This window comes from Camelus ferus, chromosome 3 (assembly GCF_009834535.1).
Source record: "Camelus ferus isolate YT-003-E chromosome 3, BCGSAC_Cfer_1.0, whole genome shotgun sequence".
NCBI lineage: Eukaryota > Metazoa > Chordata > Mammalia > Artiodactyla > Camelidae > Camelus > Camelus ferus.
The window spans coordinates 25,726,289-25,743,947 of record NC_045698.1 but is presented as its reverse complement, the minus strand read 5'-3'; the positions used below and the strand labels follow the sequence as shown (position 1 = coordinate 25,743,947).

At 32.7% G+C, this 17,659-nt stretch overlaps 1 protein-coding gene across 1 annotated transcript in view; it reads right to left on the bottom strand.

Moving 5' to 3' along the window:
- Window positions 1–17,659, bottom strand: part of NIPBL (NIPBL cohesin loading factor) — a 175,667-nt gene that overhangs the window by 50,539 nt on the left and 107,469 nt on the right. Inside the window, 7 exon segments of the mRNA XM_032471114.1 lie at window positions 298–529; window positions 3,007–3,093; window positions 5,737–5,840; window positions 7,338–7,427; window positions 7,528–7,599; window positions 7,840–8,037; window positions 12,331–12,513. Coding sequence (XP_032327005.1) covers window positions 298–529; window positions 3,007–3,093; window positions 5,737–5,840; window positions 7,338–7,427; window positions 7,528–7,599; window positions 7,840–8,037; window positions 12,331–12,513 — 966 coding nt within the window.

Here is a 17,659-nt window from a genome sequence, read left to right as displayed (position 1 = left end):
TAGGGGGAAGTGATAAATGGAACAAGAAGCTAATATTACCTGGGATTTTCCCAGATCAGTAGAAATTACTTATTATGTGTAAATAGTAGCTAACGAAATTTTAATTGAGCAAGTACTGGATTAAAAAAGTTCTACATTCCAATCAATCAAAGCCAGTGTTTATCACAATCTATATAATCCTATAGTCTTGGTGCCATTTTAAGTCACTGCATTCTAATCCAATCAACATGGTGAAATTATATAAGGGTAATTTTGATATTATGCTCAGAAACTATCAGAATAAAAGGGCAAACTAACCTCCATGAGGATCTAATCTGTAAACAGGATCATACTGAGGATAAAGTGTGTTCTGCAAATGAAATTTAGTGTACTGTATAACTCTTTCGATTACATCCTCAATGTATACAGCCTTTGGCATATTGGGGGATGTCATAATATTGATAGTTGTAAGACAGGCATCTGCTGATTTTGTCACTCTCTCCATAATAAGGTCTCTCCATAACCTTTCTTCTTCTTCAGTATCATTATTCTATAAAGACAGCACATTGTTAATGAAGTGGAAATGAACATATTTACAGGTTAAAATAGTTTTTACAAATTATATTTGATTTTCACTAGTGGAAAACATGGTAAGAGTTCTGATGTGTGTATATTTAAAGAATTATGTTTAAAGAATATCAGGAATGAAGTACAAATACTTATATTATTTTAAATATGATTTTTGTTTCAATATTTCCAAACACAATAAACTTATCTTCTAATTTCACCACTAAATGACTTTCCGATGACAAAGTTACAGTTATGTTTGCCTTCTATGTACTTTATCCAAATCTTTTATTCAAATATTTTAGCTAAAGATCATAATTATATATAAATCATTTTGTGTTTAGGGTATAAACATTATGATAGTTAAAAAAAAGACCGTCTAAGTTCTGCTTGCTGTTGTGAGAGTAAAGCAAAAATTAACAACTACAAAGGATAGAACCTTATTTAAAAGCAGTAAAATGTTACTGATGCAATCATTCCTAGTACCTGTTCTCTACAATACTGTATTTTTGAACTGCGATTAAAAAGTGGTGATTATGCAGACTACTGAAAATATACTTTATTTTCTAAAACAGATAACTGAACAATTGACAGAAGGCCACATTTTGGTTCACACATCAGTAACCTGCATTACAAATGGGAAAAAGTGCTTTTTATCTTGCTTTTAAAGTAAAAATCCTTATATCACATCCTTAGTTATGAAATATCAATTTTATATTCTAGGAGAACTTTTGTATGTGTACTATTCAAAGCTTATACAGTGGGTAGTGGGAAAAGGAATAAATAAAAGTTTAATGTATGTAAAGCAGAGAAAGGCTTTCTAAATCACTAATGCCTAAAAACTCAATTACCTTTTTTCTTCCTAGTTTTCTGTCAGTTTACTTCTTACACACCTACTTAAAAAAGTAAGATAAAGTAACTTTTCTTTGATATTAAAATTGCTGTTTGGAAGAGTCAGTTAAGGAGATTCATCACTCATGTCAAACATTAAGGCTAACTGCCACACACTAAATAGTACTATGGTTTTCAGGAATGAAAGACTAAGCAGGCAGTGCTCCAGAACTCTAGATTCTTGATGATATTTATCGCAATTTCTTGCCAAAGTGTTTTAAGATAGAGGAGAGTGCCACTTAAGTTCTCTAAGCCCTTTGTTTTTGTGATTCAAAAACTAACTTAAGGAGGGCATTGGAGAAATATGGATATATTTAATAAACCATAGAAATACCACCTGAGATTATTTTTCTACATTTTTTATTCAGTACAGATCACTTAGCACTCCTGTGGCTTCTGCAAACATCAAGAACATTTCCCTCATAAGATATAATCCAAGGTATGTACTAAATACATATAATATGTATGTACATATAAGAATGGAAGTGTATCTATCAAAACTTAGGAGTCGTTATTGCTGGATGAAAACGTGGACGTTTTTGTGTTTCGAAATTTTTCTATAATAAATACACTACTTTTGTAATCACTCACTTAAAAATAAATTTCATTAATACATATAAAATATATAAACAACAAGTTTATACCATATAGCACAGGGAACTATATTCAATATCTTGTAGTAACTTATGGTGAAAGAGAATATGAAAATGAATATATGTATGTTCTGTATAAGTGAAGCATTACACTGTACACCAGAAACTGACACAGCACTGTAAACTGACTATACTTCAATAAAAATGTATATACAAAAAAAAATTTCATTAACTCAAAACTTTCCCAAATTCTTATCTCTAAAATTCCTATATGCATGAGTGTTTGAATTAATAAGACACCAAGATCAACTGAAATGCACATATGACTCTGAAAGTTGGCTACAATGCTAGGATGGTAGATCCCAGGCAATTTGCTTTGATCAATTCATAAATCATTATACCATGTTGCTACTCCTTTTGATAAAAACATATTAAAATTTAACGACAGTGGCAGTTAACATTTATTAAGAACTTACAATGTGCTAGTCATTGTTAAGCACTTTAGGTGAATTTACTTAATATTCTTTCAACAATCATTTGAGCCAGGTATAAAAATAATACATAAGGATTACCATTTTAAGATCACCATAAGGTTTTTAACTATTTATTTCTCTAGGGATGGTCAACAAAAAGAATCACTACCATCATTTCATAAATGAAAGGACATTTTAAATACTCATACATTTACAAAAGGAAGAGTATAATGCAGGATTAAAGAATGGTCCTTTGAACTGAATGAATTTATGTCATTATTCTTATTTATATCAAAGTTATGAATTGACAATGTGTAACATTAATTTTAAATTGCTAAAAATGCAATTCTAACTGCAAGGCTAGTTAATGTAGCTTTTAGATGTGGGAACAAACACAAATTAATGAAATTTGGAATTTTCCCTATAAATCAAAGCTCCTTATGAAAAAATTTACATCTTAACAATAGTAAGGGTAAAATTAACAATATGGATCTTAAACTTACATGATTTAACAAAGTGGAGAGCTTTGAACCATCCTGAATATTCTTCTCCAAGATATTTAGAACTTTCACAGTTTTATCAGTGGAAAGCTAAAAGAGAAGTATAAATTCTTTTATCAATCAATGGTAAAAGTGATAAATTGTTCAAAAAACATTTTGTACAATTATCCTCTTTGTTCTATCGGCACATATGTATATTACTAACTCAAATCTTACCAGATAGGTAGTCAAGACTGAGTTTGTTCTGATGTCTGGCCCCTGGCTCGTGTGAAAGTGATAATGAACATGCCTATGAGCACACACACACAAACACATATTCTCTAAAGATTTCATCTGTTGATTTAATTATAACATGGCTTCCACACCACGTTATTCAGTGGGTGTCTTAAAATTCACAGTAAGCATGAAACAGGGAAGATAAAAATTACAAATGTGATATAACATTGTTTTATTTAGTAAAAATTTTTCTCACTTTTTAAAAATACCTATTTCATTTCTTACAAATACTGTTTTCAACATTAAATAAAATCTGTACTCGATTTAGAGGTTCTGTCAGGAGGCAACTGTTACTCATTCCCTTGATTGAGTATGTCTCCTTCCAGATTCTAATCATGCAGCTAGGACTCTCAACTAAATCAACCAGTAGAGTCAAATGGGAGGATCAATAGAGTAACTGACATTAAAGTACATTTTGATTATTTGTGCTGGAGTACAGGAAAAATTTCCCTTAAATATTTCTTTAGATAATTTCACAACAGATTAAACTACTGAGAATTATGGTAAACTATCCATGCTTTGAAAATACTCAGCAAATTCACCTTTTGAAACAGAGATACTAGCTACATGAAACTATGGAATGGAACTTACGAAATAAAACCTAAGATTGACATTGACACTTCGGATAACTAATGCTATATTCTTATATACAGAAGACATCAATATATCCCTCATTGTACACAGTAATATCAATGTGAACTAATAGTACACTAATCCTTAGTTAATTATGTGAAATGTCTGTCTGGCTTTAAAAACCAAACTCTTGGGAGCCCCTGTGTACTGTTGCCGGGAATGTAAATTGGTACAGCCATTATGCAAAACCAGTATGAAGGTTCCTCAAAAACTAAAAATAGAACTATCATATAATCCAATAATTTCACTTCTGGGTACATACCAGAAGGAAACAAAAACACTAACTTGATACGACATACGTACTCCCACGTTCATGGCAGCATTTTTTGTAGTAGCCAAGACATGGAAGCAATCAAAATGTCCACTGACAGATAAATGGATAAATAAAATGTGGTATACACGTGGGGGGATGGTGGTGGTGGAATGGAATATTCAGCCATGAAAAAGAAGGAAATCTTGCTATTTGCAACAACACGGATGGACCCTGAGGGAATTATGCTAAGAGAAATAAGTCAGAGAAAGACAAATGCTATGTGACCTCACTTATTATGTGGAATCTCAATAAACAGAATTCATAGATAAAAAGAATAGATGGGTCAAAGGTGGGGGAATGGAGGTGGGTGAAGCTAGTGAAAGTGGTTAAAAGGCACATTCTGAGTTATAAGATAAGTAAGTCCTGCGAATATAATGTACAGCATGGTGACTATAGTTAATAGAATGTACTTTATTTTTGAACGTTACTAAGAGAATAGAACTTAAAGGTCTCATCATAAGGAAAAAACTGTAACTATGTGTGGTGATGGGTGTTAACTAGATCTGGTGTTATAATCATTTTGCAATACATACGAATATTTAATTGTTATGTTGTACACCTGAAACTAATAAAAACGAATGCAAAATGATTAAGTGATTATATTTTAATTTTGTAAAAAACATGAAGACATTTCCCAGTCCACTTTAAATTCTGTAATATAGGAGCCTGGTTAGAAGAGGAGGAGGAATCGTCTAGAAATTGTATTTGCATGGCTATCGTGCAGTTCAGGGAGTGAATGATGGCTCATAAAGATTATAGGAAATTAGTCTATTATTTGAAGTTATTATTAATGAAAAAATATTCTGCTATTCCGTTAGTGCAATGAGACTACTTAGCAACAAAGAGTTCAGAGGAAAGACAACTCACAAAAGGTATTATAAAGCCCACAGTAACGAAGCTGTGTACTTATTAACAATTGATGTGTTGAAACCATAGCTTTACTCTCTCACCAATGTAAATGACTAAAAGGAAATATCAAAGAAAAATTTAGTGTATTTCTGTATTTTAATAATCTAAATATTTGAGACAATGAAAAAATATACAGTGAAAAAAAAATCCAGGACAGTGCCTCTTTCTTCTTTTTTTTTTCAAGGTTTCAATATTTTATTCAAGTTTTATTTTAAGCGATGCTAATTACAGCATTTGAAGGGGAAGATCTGATTCCACAGAAAATGGAAGACTCTAAAATGTACCCATTAAACTGCTAAAAAATAAACTGAGTGGTGAGAATACAACAGAAGTCTGATTTAGATTTCAAGTGCTGTCACCATGTGATTATAAGGACTGTGCCTCTTTCAATGCAAAAATATGACTTTCTTTAGGATGATCTGCAAAATATTCTTTGATTCAAGATTTGTTTGTTTTTTATTAAAGCAATAACTCTGTTAGACTCTCAGAAGGCAACCATGAATTTTCATTATTTACTTTATATAAACTTTGCAATTCAGCTTTAAAACTTTAATTTTAAACATTAGATAAGTAAATTTATACATTTTACTTTAGTGAGATACCTTATCCATTATACCCATTGCTTTAATTTTAGCAGATTCACTGCCGAGTTCATTAAGCTGATGTTTTCCTAAGAGCAGTTCCTGAGGAATTTCATCATCATCACCTGAAAAACCAAATTAAATACACAAAGTTAAGGTAAAAGAAATAGCTCAAAATAGTAAGGTTAATTTCTTAATAATATTTCTGGATACACAAACAGATAAAAACAAACTAAACAACTAACATCCTAAGAGGACTCTGTAAACCTCAGGTAAACCTTGAACGGAAGACAGGGTTTAAAGCACAGGGATTAAAATTAGAGTTCTGACTAAGGTGAGAAGAGGAGATAGATATCTTATCTTTACTACTTTATGAGCCTTCTCAACCAAGCTCTCTGCCCCAGGAGGCTGACCTGTATGGACTACATCAACAGTCTCCCATGCCCTCTGGCTTCTGTTTGGGTTCAGCCAGTGGGGTGCCCTGTCAGAAGATCAAAGAGAAGGAGAGTGAGGTCAGGGTATTTATATCCCTGACTCCTTCCTTCCAAGGTTTCCTCAAACTGCCTATGTCCTTTGACCAAAAGATTATTGGTGTTTTCAAGATAACCTACTCTACAACTTTTTTCTCCCTCTATTGAGTTCTGGTGACTTCTCTCTGCCCTTGCTCCTTTGGGGACAGGGATGGTAGCAGTTCTATGGCTATTAACCCTGGGTTTCCACACTATTCTGCCCCTACTTTTATACCTTTATAATTGACCTCTGTAAATAACTCCTCAAATTATCCTACTTCGAGAGTGCCACATGACTTCCTGTTGGGGTCTTAAATGACAAGATAGTTTCTCAGCACAGAACTGAAATTTCAAAAATGATAAAACAGATACTCCAAATAATAGGGAAATACATTAATGATACTTCAGCAAGCAACTGTCACAAAACAAATACTTTAAAAACAAATGGTAGTATACCTTTTAATACATTTTCAAATGGATGGATATATCAGAATTATTGTATCTAGCTCTTGTATAAATTCAGCACTAGTGCTTCTATGAGTTGAAAGTAGCATAAAATTGCTGAGTAGCTCTAAGCACTATAAACAGTGTTTTTTATAAACCTAACATTCTTATATCTATAGTTATGACCTTTACATATTGTAAATATAATACTACATTAACCCTGTTGTATTCTAACTGCTTTACTGTTTTGTTTTCCATATTAGGCTCTGTATTACTTAAAGCCAGGGGCTGCGGTTTTTATCCTTGCATCTCTAGCACTTAACATACTACTGACAAACAGTAATTATTCAATAAATATTGGCTTTTAGAACAAATTAACAGATGGATAGGTTCCTATTTTTGCATCATTGCTCTTATTAGTATTCTCCGTATCACTCTCAGCATTCTTAGAACATAGTCAATACTTAATACTTGATTTTTATACCAAAGTTTTCGTGGACTCGATAACAAAGACTAGACTTGACTCTACTGCTAGATTCAAGTTTCTTAAGAGCACAGACCATGCTCTGTATCCACTAGAGTAACTAGCAGAAAGCTAAACATAGGTAAATAAATACAGTTTAAAGTGAGTTTATATTTAGAGGTAAATGTATTTTTAAATGGTTTTACCAAATGCAGTAAAATCCATATCTTCTAAATTATCCAAAATATTCTCTATTGAGGCTGTGAATCTCTTAAAAGTTGAAGAATCCATCATTTCTGCAACAGAGGAAAAAAACCACAAAACTTATTATCCACATTCTGAGTAGAAAACTGAAGTTGAAGACTATGAATAAAGACAAGTAAATTAAAATGTTACCTTCAGGTGTTAGTTTTGGTTCATAAGCTTTCCGCTTCTTCTGTTTTTCTTTTTTCTTCATTTTTCTAGCAACTAAAATGAACAAAAAGAAATACTGAAATGCAGAAACAACTGAAAATATTTCTATTTTTGTTTCTATTTTCTCCTTGAACATTAAATACTTTAATAATAATCACTGCCAATCCAAACTTTTATCTTAATTAAAAATTAGGAGTTATTAATTAACTCATAAAAGGTATAAATATTCTTCAAATTTAAAGCCCTAAATTTAAATCAGCTTATGTAAGAAACCCGTTGACACTGATGAATTACCCTCACTAAGGCTGGGAGGAGGAGAATAATCTTCCATGTCAGAATCTGATGGACTTCGGTTTCGGTAACGACCACCACCTGAACTCCTTCTTCCTTCATGAGAGTGGCCACTTCTCCTATGATCCCCAGAGCTTCTTCTGTCACGCTCTTCATATTCCCAAGCTTTATCATCATCTTTTTTATGTCGTTTCCTAGAGGCTAGAAGCAAATCCCCATGACAAATAATTTACCTCATTTAAAAAGAATATTAAAACTTGTACTTTAAAAATAAATCACATGGGGGAAAAACCTTCATTGTGTGGGCCTGGGAAATTCTGAGCCATTCTGTTTAATCAGAAATAAACTATGGTACAGAAATAGTATCATTTATTTTAGCATTTATCTAGATTTAAAAATTTTTACATGAACGGGTTTGCTAATAAATATAGAAAGGAAATGTTCTGGGAATTAAACCACAGTGATCATTTCAAAGGTGAGTCAGTAAAGATAATATCTAAACTTCAGGATTAATTAAAGCATGTAAAACAAACTTTATCTAGAATATGGATAAAAAAACAGAAACATCTTAAAGCAATCGAATTATTGTTGGGGAGCAGGGTTTGAAGGAAAAGTAAACTTGAGAAAGTGTTACAGAATGTGGGTAACCATGTACACTATCAATTAACAGCCAAATTAAGCCCACAAGTTGGCTATAAATTCAACAGACTGATTATCTAATATCACATGCTACAAAGACAGAATAAACCTGTATAGTTGTAAATACTCATACACTGAATTACGTTCTCCAACAATATACTTGCTTAATCCCAAAGAGATAGCTTTTAAGCTTATGCATGCTAGATAAGCATATTTATATATGTTACCTTCAATTCTTTCCCCATCCTTCCAGAGGTCTAAGCATTCTGCTAAAATCACCAGTACTGACAGGAGCCTCTAGGCAGAACTGGCAAACAGATTTCATCTGACACATCAACTCTGATCAACTGGTAGTTGCTGCCTAGAGCATAATGTTGAGAATAATTCTGAGCCCTGAGACAAAGCACCATATTTCAGCAAGAACGACTGCTTAGAAATGTGTGTCCAGTGAGAGCTGGAGGGAATACAAGTGAAAAATATTTACCATACCTGCTCTAGGGTGTAGCACTACCAAGTTAAAACCAGGATAGAAAACTGGTATCTTTTACATCTTAGGATCATATATTGGTTGTTATAGTGACCACTTGTTGCTGACAGTGATTTACTTTTTAGTTTGTAGATCTGAATCTGACTCTCTTGCTTTCATGTGACTCGTTTCTATTCTGGATCCCAAGCTATGATCAAGACCCGATACTTAGACAAAACTCTTCCTTGAGTCCCTAGTCTCCTACCTGGCTTAGATTTAGGGATGCCAACCTTTGGCCCATGCACTTAATCTCTGCTCAAGCCAGTGTCCTTATGTGTGGATAATCAATGTCTACATAGTGGCCAACCTTACCTTTATATGCTGCCCTAGTTATTCTCATTCAAGAATCTACTGACCATGGCAAAAAAGATAATTTTGTTTCCTCTTCTTTGTAGTCATAGGCTTGGCACAGCAAGGTTGTTCATAACCAAAGGATAATGTAAATGGATACATTTAAATCTTCAATGATTTTCTTTATAATTAGGCATAAATCTGACTATGAAATATAAAGGAGAGGCAGGATTTCCCCCCTCTTTTATGATTAGGGTGTGTCCTAGTACATTCTCTTAATGAGAGGCTGCCTCATTTAAGTAGGTATGTATACATGTGTCAGGTCATTTATATATTTCTGGTCTTTCTGAATTTTAATTTCATAAGAAATCTATTTCAAGCCTTCAATTCTATGAGTAGAAAATGCCTGAAAAATGTTATAGTTAGTACATATGATAAACTGTGTTGGTGGTAGTTTTTCCAGGAATTGGAGATTTTTGTTTCACATTCATTAAACTAAGCAAGTTGGATAAAAATGGAATAACAAATTAGGAAAAAAAACCCCTCAACTTCTATGATACATTACGTGTTGCAATGAGGTTCAGGATCCCAATTCATTATGACTAGCCTGTTTGTTCTCTACTTCTCTTGTTATCCTGAGAGAAGTAGGGGAAGAGCTCAATAGAGAGGGATGTTAAATTGGACTTGGATGCTTTTCACCTTCCTTTTCCAAATTTCACCTATATGTTTCTTTAGCTTCTTATATCTTTCCTCCTCCTTCCTCAGCAACCCAGAGATCTTATAATTGTGCTATAACTATCCAAATCTGCGCGGACCAACTTTCAAAGCTACCCCTCAATCCTTCCCCCTATCCTTCAACAAAACTATTTCCTTAGCTTTAGATTTTTTTGGAAAATAATTTGATTGAACTGCAGTAAAACTTTGTTTTAAAAACAATCTCTCTCCCTCAAAACAGCAAAATACTTGCTGCTTATGTTCTCATAATGTTTTTACATTTTGTATTGTACTCTATTTTCATTACATCGCTTTTATTATGGTAGAATGATAATTGGTGGTTTATGTCAACTACCAACTGGAAGTCTTTCATCACTCAAATCGCTGGCCGTAGAGTCAACTTTTCTATAGTTACTTGTATAGAAATAAACAAACAAAAAAACCCCAAACAAACCAAAAGAACCCCAGAAAGCTATTCTAAGGTCTTCTGAAAAACCCAGAGAAATCTCTCTTTTTCACTAGCATGAGTTAAAATTCAGTTTTCTTACTAACATTAGCTTTCAATATACTTGGGCATAGATATAATGAGATCCATGACTTTTAAGATGAAACTATGTGTTCCCATAAGATGAGAAAATAGCTCTCATAATAGAAAGCAAGGGGAAAAAAAAAACAGTGGCTGCAATGATGACAAACATGAGACATGTGTCGCTCTCTCCTCTAACGTACACTTGGTGGGATTTTCTGATTATGCTATCCTTTTTACTTAACTGCGAGGCAGCTTCAGAATTCTCATCAGCTTAGCAATGAAGGCAGCCACTCTCAATTAACTGGAGTTGAAGTGTGATTTGAAATCAATCTGCAGTCAAGAAATTCCTTCTTCCTAGCTATTCCCTTTAGAAATGGGTAAAGCATTAGGGGAAGGGAGGGAGAGTGAAGGAGAGGCATGTATATAATGGGGAGTGAGTCTCTGGGCCAGCAGATATCCTTTCTCCTCTCCCTTTCCAGAGCATATGTTCCCATATGACCAAAATGTTTGATTATAATAAAAAGGTATTAACTTTAGCCATTGAAATATAATGCATATAAATACATCTCATAATAATACAAATCATAACAATTATACATATAATTAAATATCAGCTGAACTTTGATATACATTTTATTTCAATTTTAAAACTGTTCAGATTTGTTCAGTATTCATAGCCTACTGCTCACAGCTCAAGAGCTCACAAGTTTAAGATCAGAGTAAATGAACATTGATTAAAAACTTTGGAGGTGAAGGGCTTCCATCAGTAATACACATTTAAAAATGGCAGCATGCATCTGTCCTTCCTGCACTTGCTTGTCACACCTTAATCTATGGACACTAGGTGGAAAAGGTAGAACACACTGGTTGTCTTCCCACTTCTTTTGGTCATAATGACTAAGTCAGTTGGCACACAAGTGAAGATCTCCCATAGTCTGTTTCCACTGAATGCCGTTTAAGTCAAACAAGGTTGCTGACCCCTCTTGGCTAGGCTCAATTCTCTTGCTCCAGTAGAAGGAAGATAGGGATAAAAGAGAAGAACTTTTTCAGTGGACCAGTAGGAAGACAGGCGAGGTATAGCAAGTCTAGTGCAAAGACAGGTGATCACAGTGTTGTAGAGAGGTAGCTGTGTAGTGAAGAAGCCAGCTCTGGAAAACAGTGAAACAAGGGAGGAATTCCAGGACACAGCTGGGCAAAAAGGAGAAGCCAGGTCCAAACCACATAGATAACTGGCAATGTGGCTAATCCATTCATAATTTAGTGATAGTATGGTTTAAATATTTCTTCATCTGGCTATCTCCTACGTGTCCTTCAAGACTCAACTCAAGTGTCACCTCTTCCAGTCAGCATTCTTTGAACCCCCAGTATGATTATGATGCCAATCCAATGTGCTCCCATGGCATTCTGGATTTAATATTATCACTGTACTCTCTTCACTGTACTACAATTGTTTACATACTTCCCCCACTAGACTGAAGGCTCTTCAAAGACAGGGGCCACATCCTATTATCTTTTTATTCTCACCACCTAGCTTATAGTGGGAGCTCAATAAATGTATGCTAAATGCATACAGAGACATCGGTTATTTAATACTAAATATAACTCATTAAATTTTTTTTCTTGGTGCCAACTGATCTTTTACACATTGTTTAAATATAAAGAAAAAGACTTGCTATACTAAATTATTAAAAATTAAGATCATTGTACTTTTACTAACCCACAAAATTATAAATGAGACAAAGACATCAATCTGTTTTTCAATTCAAAAGTAATAATAAAGTTATGTGATACTTACATTCAAAAGCTTCATCACTATCATTATCTTCATCTGAACTGATTTCAGCATATTTTGGTTTTTCATTAACTGTGCTACGCTTGCGTTTATTCATTTTCACACGTTCACAAAGTGGCATGGTGGATTCAATTTCTGCCAGGAGTTCAGGGGGCAATTCTTTTAACACTGATTGATCTATGCTACCTATTAATAAAAAGTAACAAAAAATATAAATCTGAAGACAAAAGAAATTTTAACTAAATTAGCATAATGAAAGTAAACTATTAATATTCATTAAAGTTTTCTAAGTCATCTTTGTATCTTAGTAAAACATTTATATTTAAAACTATAGTCTTAACCCTAAACTGATAATGCAGTTTATATATATATATATCATTATATAACAACTTTTAACATATGATGCTTATCACCATAGTAATGAAGGGTAGTTATATCATCAATTTTTGATATAATTAATACCTTCATTTGTTTGCATTAACTAAAAGCTTTCTGAAACTAAACATTCACTGTGTATTTGTAGTAGGCACATCTCAGATTCTTGGTAGCCCCTAAATTTGCTTTATAGAGGTCTGGAACCATTAGTCTGAAGTAATGCTACCCTGCTACCCCTCAGTACAAATGAGAAGAGACGGAAGACACTTATCATCTCCTTCTCTTCTTCTAGGATCTTGGTGGTTATACGTGATGGCTAGGATAAGAGTTTTATATGCTTTTATCTATTACTGTCTATTTGAGAAGTATGGTAATGCCTTTAGTATTAAGGAAAGTTTCCTCAAACAAATAAACAAATAAATGCATTTAACTGAAGATAATAAAAACACAAAAGGCAAGATAAATAGAACAAAAATATTTTAAAATATAAATGTCTATAACTGAAAAAAGTAAATTCAAGTCTGTTATGAAATAAATTCATGTTTTCATGAAAGCGTAAAGACAGGATAAACATATATCAACATAATACAATTAGAACCATTACCATAGTATTTACTATCTAATCTTACACACATATATACAAACACATAAATAGCTGCTATGAAGAAATAAATCCTTAACATCCTGTTGAGAGCTTAAAAATAAAGTAGAAGTAGCAAAAGTTATTTATTCAGGGTAATTTGTCCTTGATGACTACTAAAGATGACAACTTTAACTTACTTTACTTACCTATGTAAAATTTTGAGTGAAAGTTTAAGAATGATATCTTACCTGCTAAATTTAAGAACTGGGAGCAAAGACTACCTTAGTGGTTTACAGCAGGAAATCTTAGTAACTATAATCAACATCAAGACTGTAACATTCAAATGATAATAGTGCTTATGTGAAGAATAAAAATATATAATGGCAAAAATAAATGGGTACTAATTAAGACAATTTAAAAGCCTCAAGAAAATACAATACTAATAATTTAAGAATATGAAACATAAATTATAAATCTCAAGTGAAGAATCCTTTTTTATTCTTCATGAAACTTTTATTCAACATCATGAAGGAGTTATTTCAGTAACTTTTAAGTCTCACAGTCTTCTAAGGACATTCATAGCAACAATTTTACCCAACAAAGATGTAATATTCGTAACTGGTAAAAGAGTTCATTGCTTAGAATCCTGACATACTAATGTTGAGTTTAACACATTTGTGTCACTTTCAAATCCTGTATTGTTTCTTCGTTCTGGCTTTCTTAATTTAAGTGTATTTTACCAGTGAGGTTCACTTTTTAGAATACTGGTAGAGGTAAAAGAAATCAACTTCAGCTTTGGATTGCTGGTATCTTCAGACCCAAGGCAAACATGCTCTGCATCTCATTTACAACTCCTTAATGATCTGAACATCTCTAATTAAATATGTGTTTTTATGATGGAAGGATCATGTCTTCTAAGACATATCTTCCCCTTTCCACATGGCCTATAACATTAAATATGTATATATGGACGGTCAATAAATGATTTCTGATTGCCTAACTCTGTAGTTCATAACTTCTTGTGTTCACTTACATATATACTTCCTGTATAGTTCTGGAACTGCTCTATTTTATACAAATGAAGACATTTCCAATTTTTTTTAAAAATGGAAATTCTTTTTTTGTACTACATAAAAGATTATAATCTTTTGAGGTATATATATATAGATAACCCATAGTATTTGGCTTTTAGTACACCATGAGACTTTTTAAAAAGCAGATTTACCTGATTATGTTTTGCTTAGATTAAATTCCCACTCACAAAGACATACTGACTTGATACTAATATCCCAGAATTATCTTCCAGATAAATATACAACAATCAAGGGTTAAGATATGTATTGGCATTTGCACTCCCTTTACAATGGTTTATTACATTCTGAGAACAAGGACTCTGGTCTCTTCTTTCTCTTAAAAAAATTCTTCACAATAGCCAAATACAGAAAATTTGTCTTATATTTGATAAAGCAAGTAACAAAGTTTATACATTGTAGTTTCCTGTTTCTTACTCCCTAAATTAAAAAGAATACTATCAGATTTAAGAGCTATACTATTCTGTACATCATTTTAACCTCTGTACAACTCTAAGAGTTGCGGCAACATGATACAAAGACCAAATGTTTCATTTCTAAAGATAACAATTAAAAAAAATTAGTCTAGCAATGATTAATATTTCTCCATGTACTGTCCTCCAAAAGTGAACTCTGTATTATTCTAAACAGAAATATCTACCTCACAGGTTTATGACTTTTCTGAATTAATCACATCTTTTCTTCATTTTTATAAAACACTTTATGAATGGACTCAGTCAGGTCCCTTGATTACAAAGGATAAGAAACAGAATGCATGACATTCCTACATTCATGTTCAGGATCTTTAATACATCAAAGATTGGATAACTGATTCAGCTTCAATAGAAATCAATAAAAAATGAGTACTTCAATAGGTACCTAGAAAATATTTTATGTTCTTTTCTCTGAATTAGAAAGCAATCATTTAAATAATGTAAATTTAATGTAAATGTAATGTCTCACTGACTATTTCTTAATACATTGATGATTTCAGAAATTACTGTTGTTTGCAGAGCTATTTGTTCTTAACATTTCCGGAGTGTTAATATTTTAGATTATATTTCTCACCTCATTTCTCTCATCCCAACTACTTTATTCTTTAAATCAGGTGTTTGAATTACCACAAAATTTTAAGTTACTGGTTTGAGGGATGATGTCATTTATACAGAAATTTTTTATGAGGCATCACACTTGCAGCTTTCTTAGATATATATTCCATTAGATATAGTGCATCTATTTTCTGGCTCTAATAAAGCAAAAGAATACATTTACTTCTAGATGTGCTATATTTTAACAATCTTAGATTTCTAGTATAAATCACTCATACTAGCACATTTACCAGATTATTAAAACCAGAAGTCATCAAAAGACTTAAAACTCCCAGTCACTGATTTGATAACTACCATCATATTTTGTTTGATTTTTTAAATGGGGAAACAACCCTGAGATTAAAATAAACCACCTGAATTAATGAACTCTTTAGGACTGAAGTTTCAGGCAATGGAAGCCAGCCATGTCCAGAAACATACCAAGAAACAAACTACAAATACTATAAATTATAAAAAACATCTTAGGCAGGCAAAATGTAGTTCAACAATTCTCAATTCTCCCAGTAACCTACCCATATTACAGAGGAAAAGCATAAATGCATCTTTTACATCAATTTGGGGTAAAAAGAAAAAAGATTTAGTAGTACAGGTTGTCAATCTGCCCTTCTTGGAATCCTAAGTTAATATAGTTTGAAGACACATGTTTTTTGGTGCAAATGGTTCCAAATTCAAGCCAATTTCTTTACTTGAAGCCACTGATAGGAAGTGCATCCAATGAGTATGAACTGCTGATGACATAAGCCCTGAAAAAAGTTAACATTTGGGAGGCAGAAAGAAAAGAAGACAACCTGAAGAGAAGCAGAAAAAACGTGGGGTTCAACTGTGAGACCAGGACATTAAATATTCCTTCTACAGAGATGCCCAGGTTACATAATCTGATGGCAGAACTAGGGGTAAAGAGGAAGATTGTGTGCTAGGGACCAAAATCCGGAGTCAATGTAGGGACATGGAATATTGGCGAATAAAAGTTTTGAGGTCACAAAACACTGCCCTTAGAGGAAGAACTTTGACATGTGTATTTTAGTAATTATTTGGAAAGAGCAATAGCAAACTAGGAGAAAGGAGATACCACTTTTTGGTGCTAAGGCTCTTTGGTTAAATGAAAATGGAACCGTTTCTATGGTAGATCTTAACTCATCAGGGTAATAAGAAGGGGGGATCAGTTTATAACTGAGGAGGAGGTCTTAATTTAAGGAAAGAGAGGATGAGGTAGACTACATCCTCTAAAAGAAAACAGTCAGGAAACAGTTGAAGGATTTGCTTTTTTTTATGGTTTAGAATAAATGTAAGTGAAGCATAATGAGATAATCTTGTATAAAGTTGCTATAATTTTGGTAAAGAGGCAGAGAACCCATGCATTAGCTGGAAGCTTGTTCAGGATTACAAAAAAATTTTTTTTAATTTAAAAAAGAAAGACTAGCAGTTATTCATCTGTGGCTAGGGAGGGGTGATCAGGGTCAAATCTAAACCTATTCTCCTTCTGACGGTCTTTGAGAAATACTCCTGAAACTAATGTAAATAAGAAGTATATAATCACTAAATAAAGAATGCTGTAACCTAACAACTGGCAAGTCTCCTTTTTAATTTAAGCCAGCAATTTTCAAGTTGCAGATTTTGACCTGTAAGCAAGTTGAGGAATAAGTTTTGTGGATCTTGACTAGCAATGTGTTTAAAATTAAAGACAAAATACCTCTGTAGTAGAGGTAGATATTATTATGTGTTTATATATGCGTATTAGGTCACAACATGCATTTTATTTCTTACCTTAGGTCACAATCAAAAAAGTCTGAAAGTCTTTTTAAGTTTAATGGTTGCCATCTCAAAATAGGAGTCAATTCAGATTTTAAAAGTTCTTCTAAATTAACTTAATCCAATGTGTGGGCTTAGCCCATTATTTCTTAAACTACAGGTTCAATGAAAAATAAATAATAATTTGAATAATATACTCAAATAAAATTGATTTCATTGATCATAGGTTGATAGAATATCGACTACCTTGTATCAGAGAGCTTAATTATCTATGCTTATAAGCCTGATATAAAAGTTGCCAATGTTACATTTTGAAGGCTGGTTACAATAAAACCTTTTTGCTCAGAAATTACTTTTAATTATTTTTTATCTAAATCTTTCTAAAAGCACTGTATCCATCTTTTTTTAACAAGACAACTTCCTGATTCATGGTCATTACTGAGAAG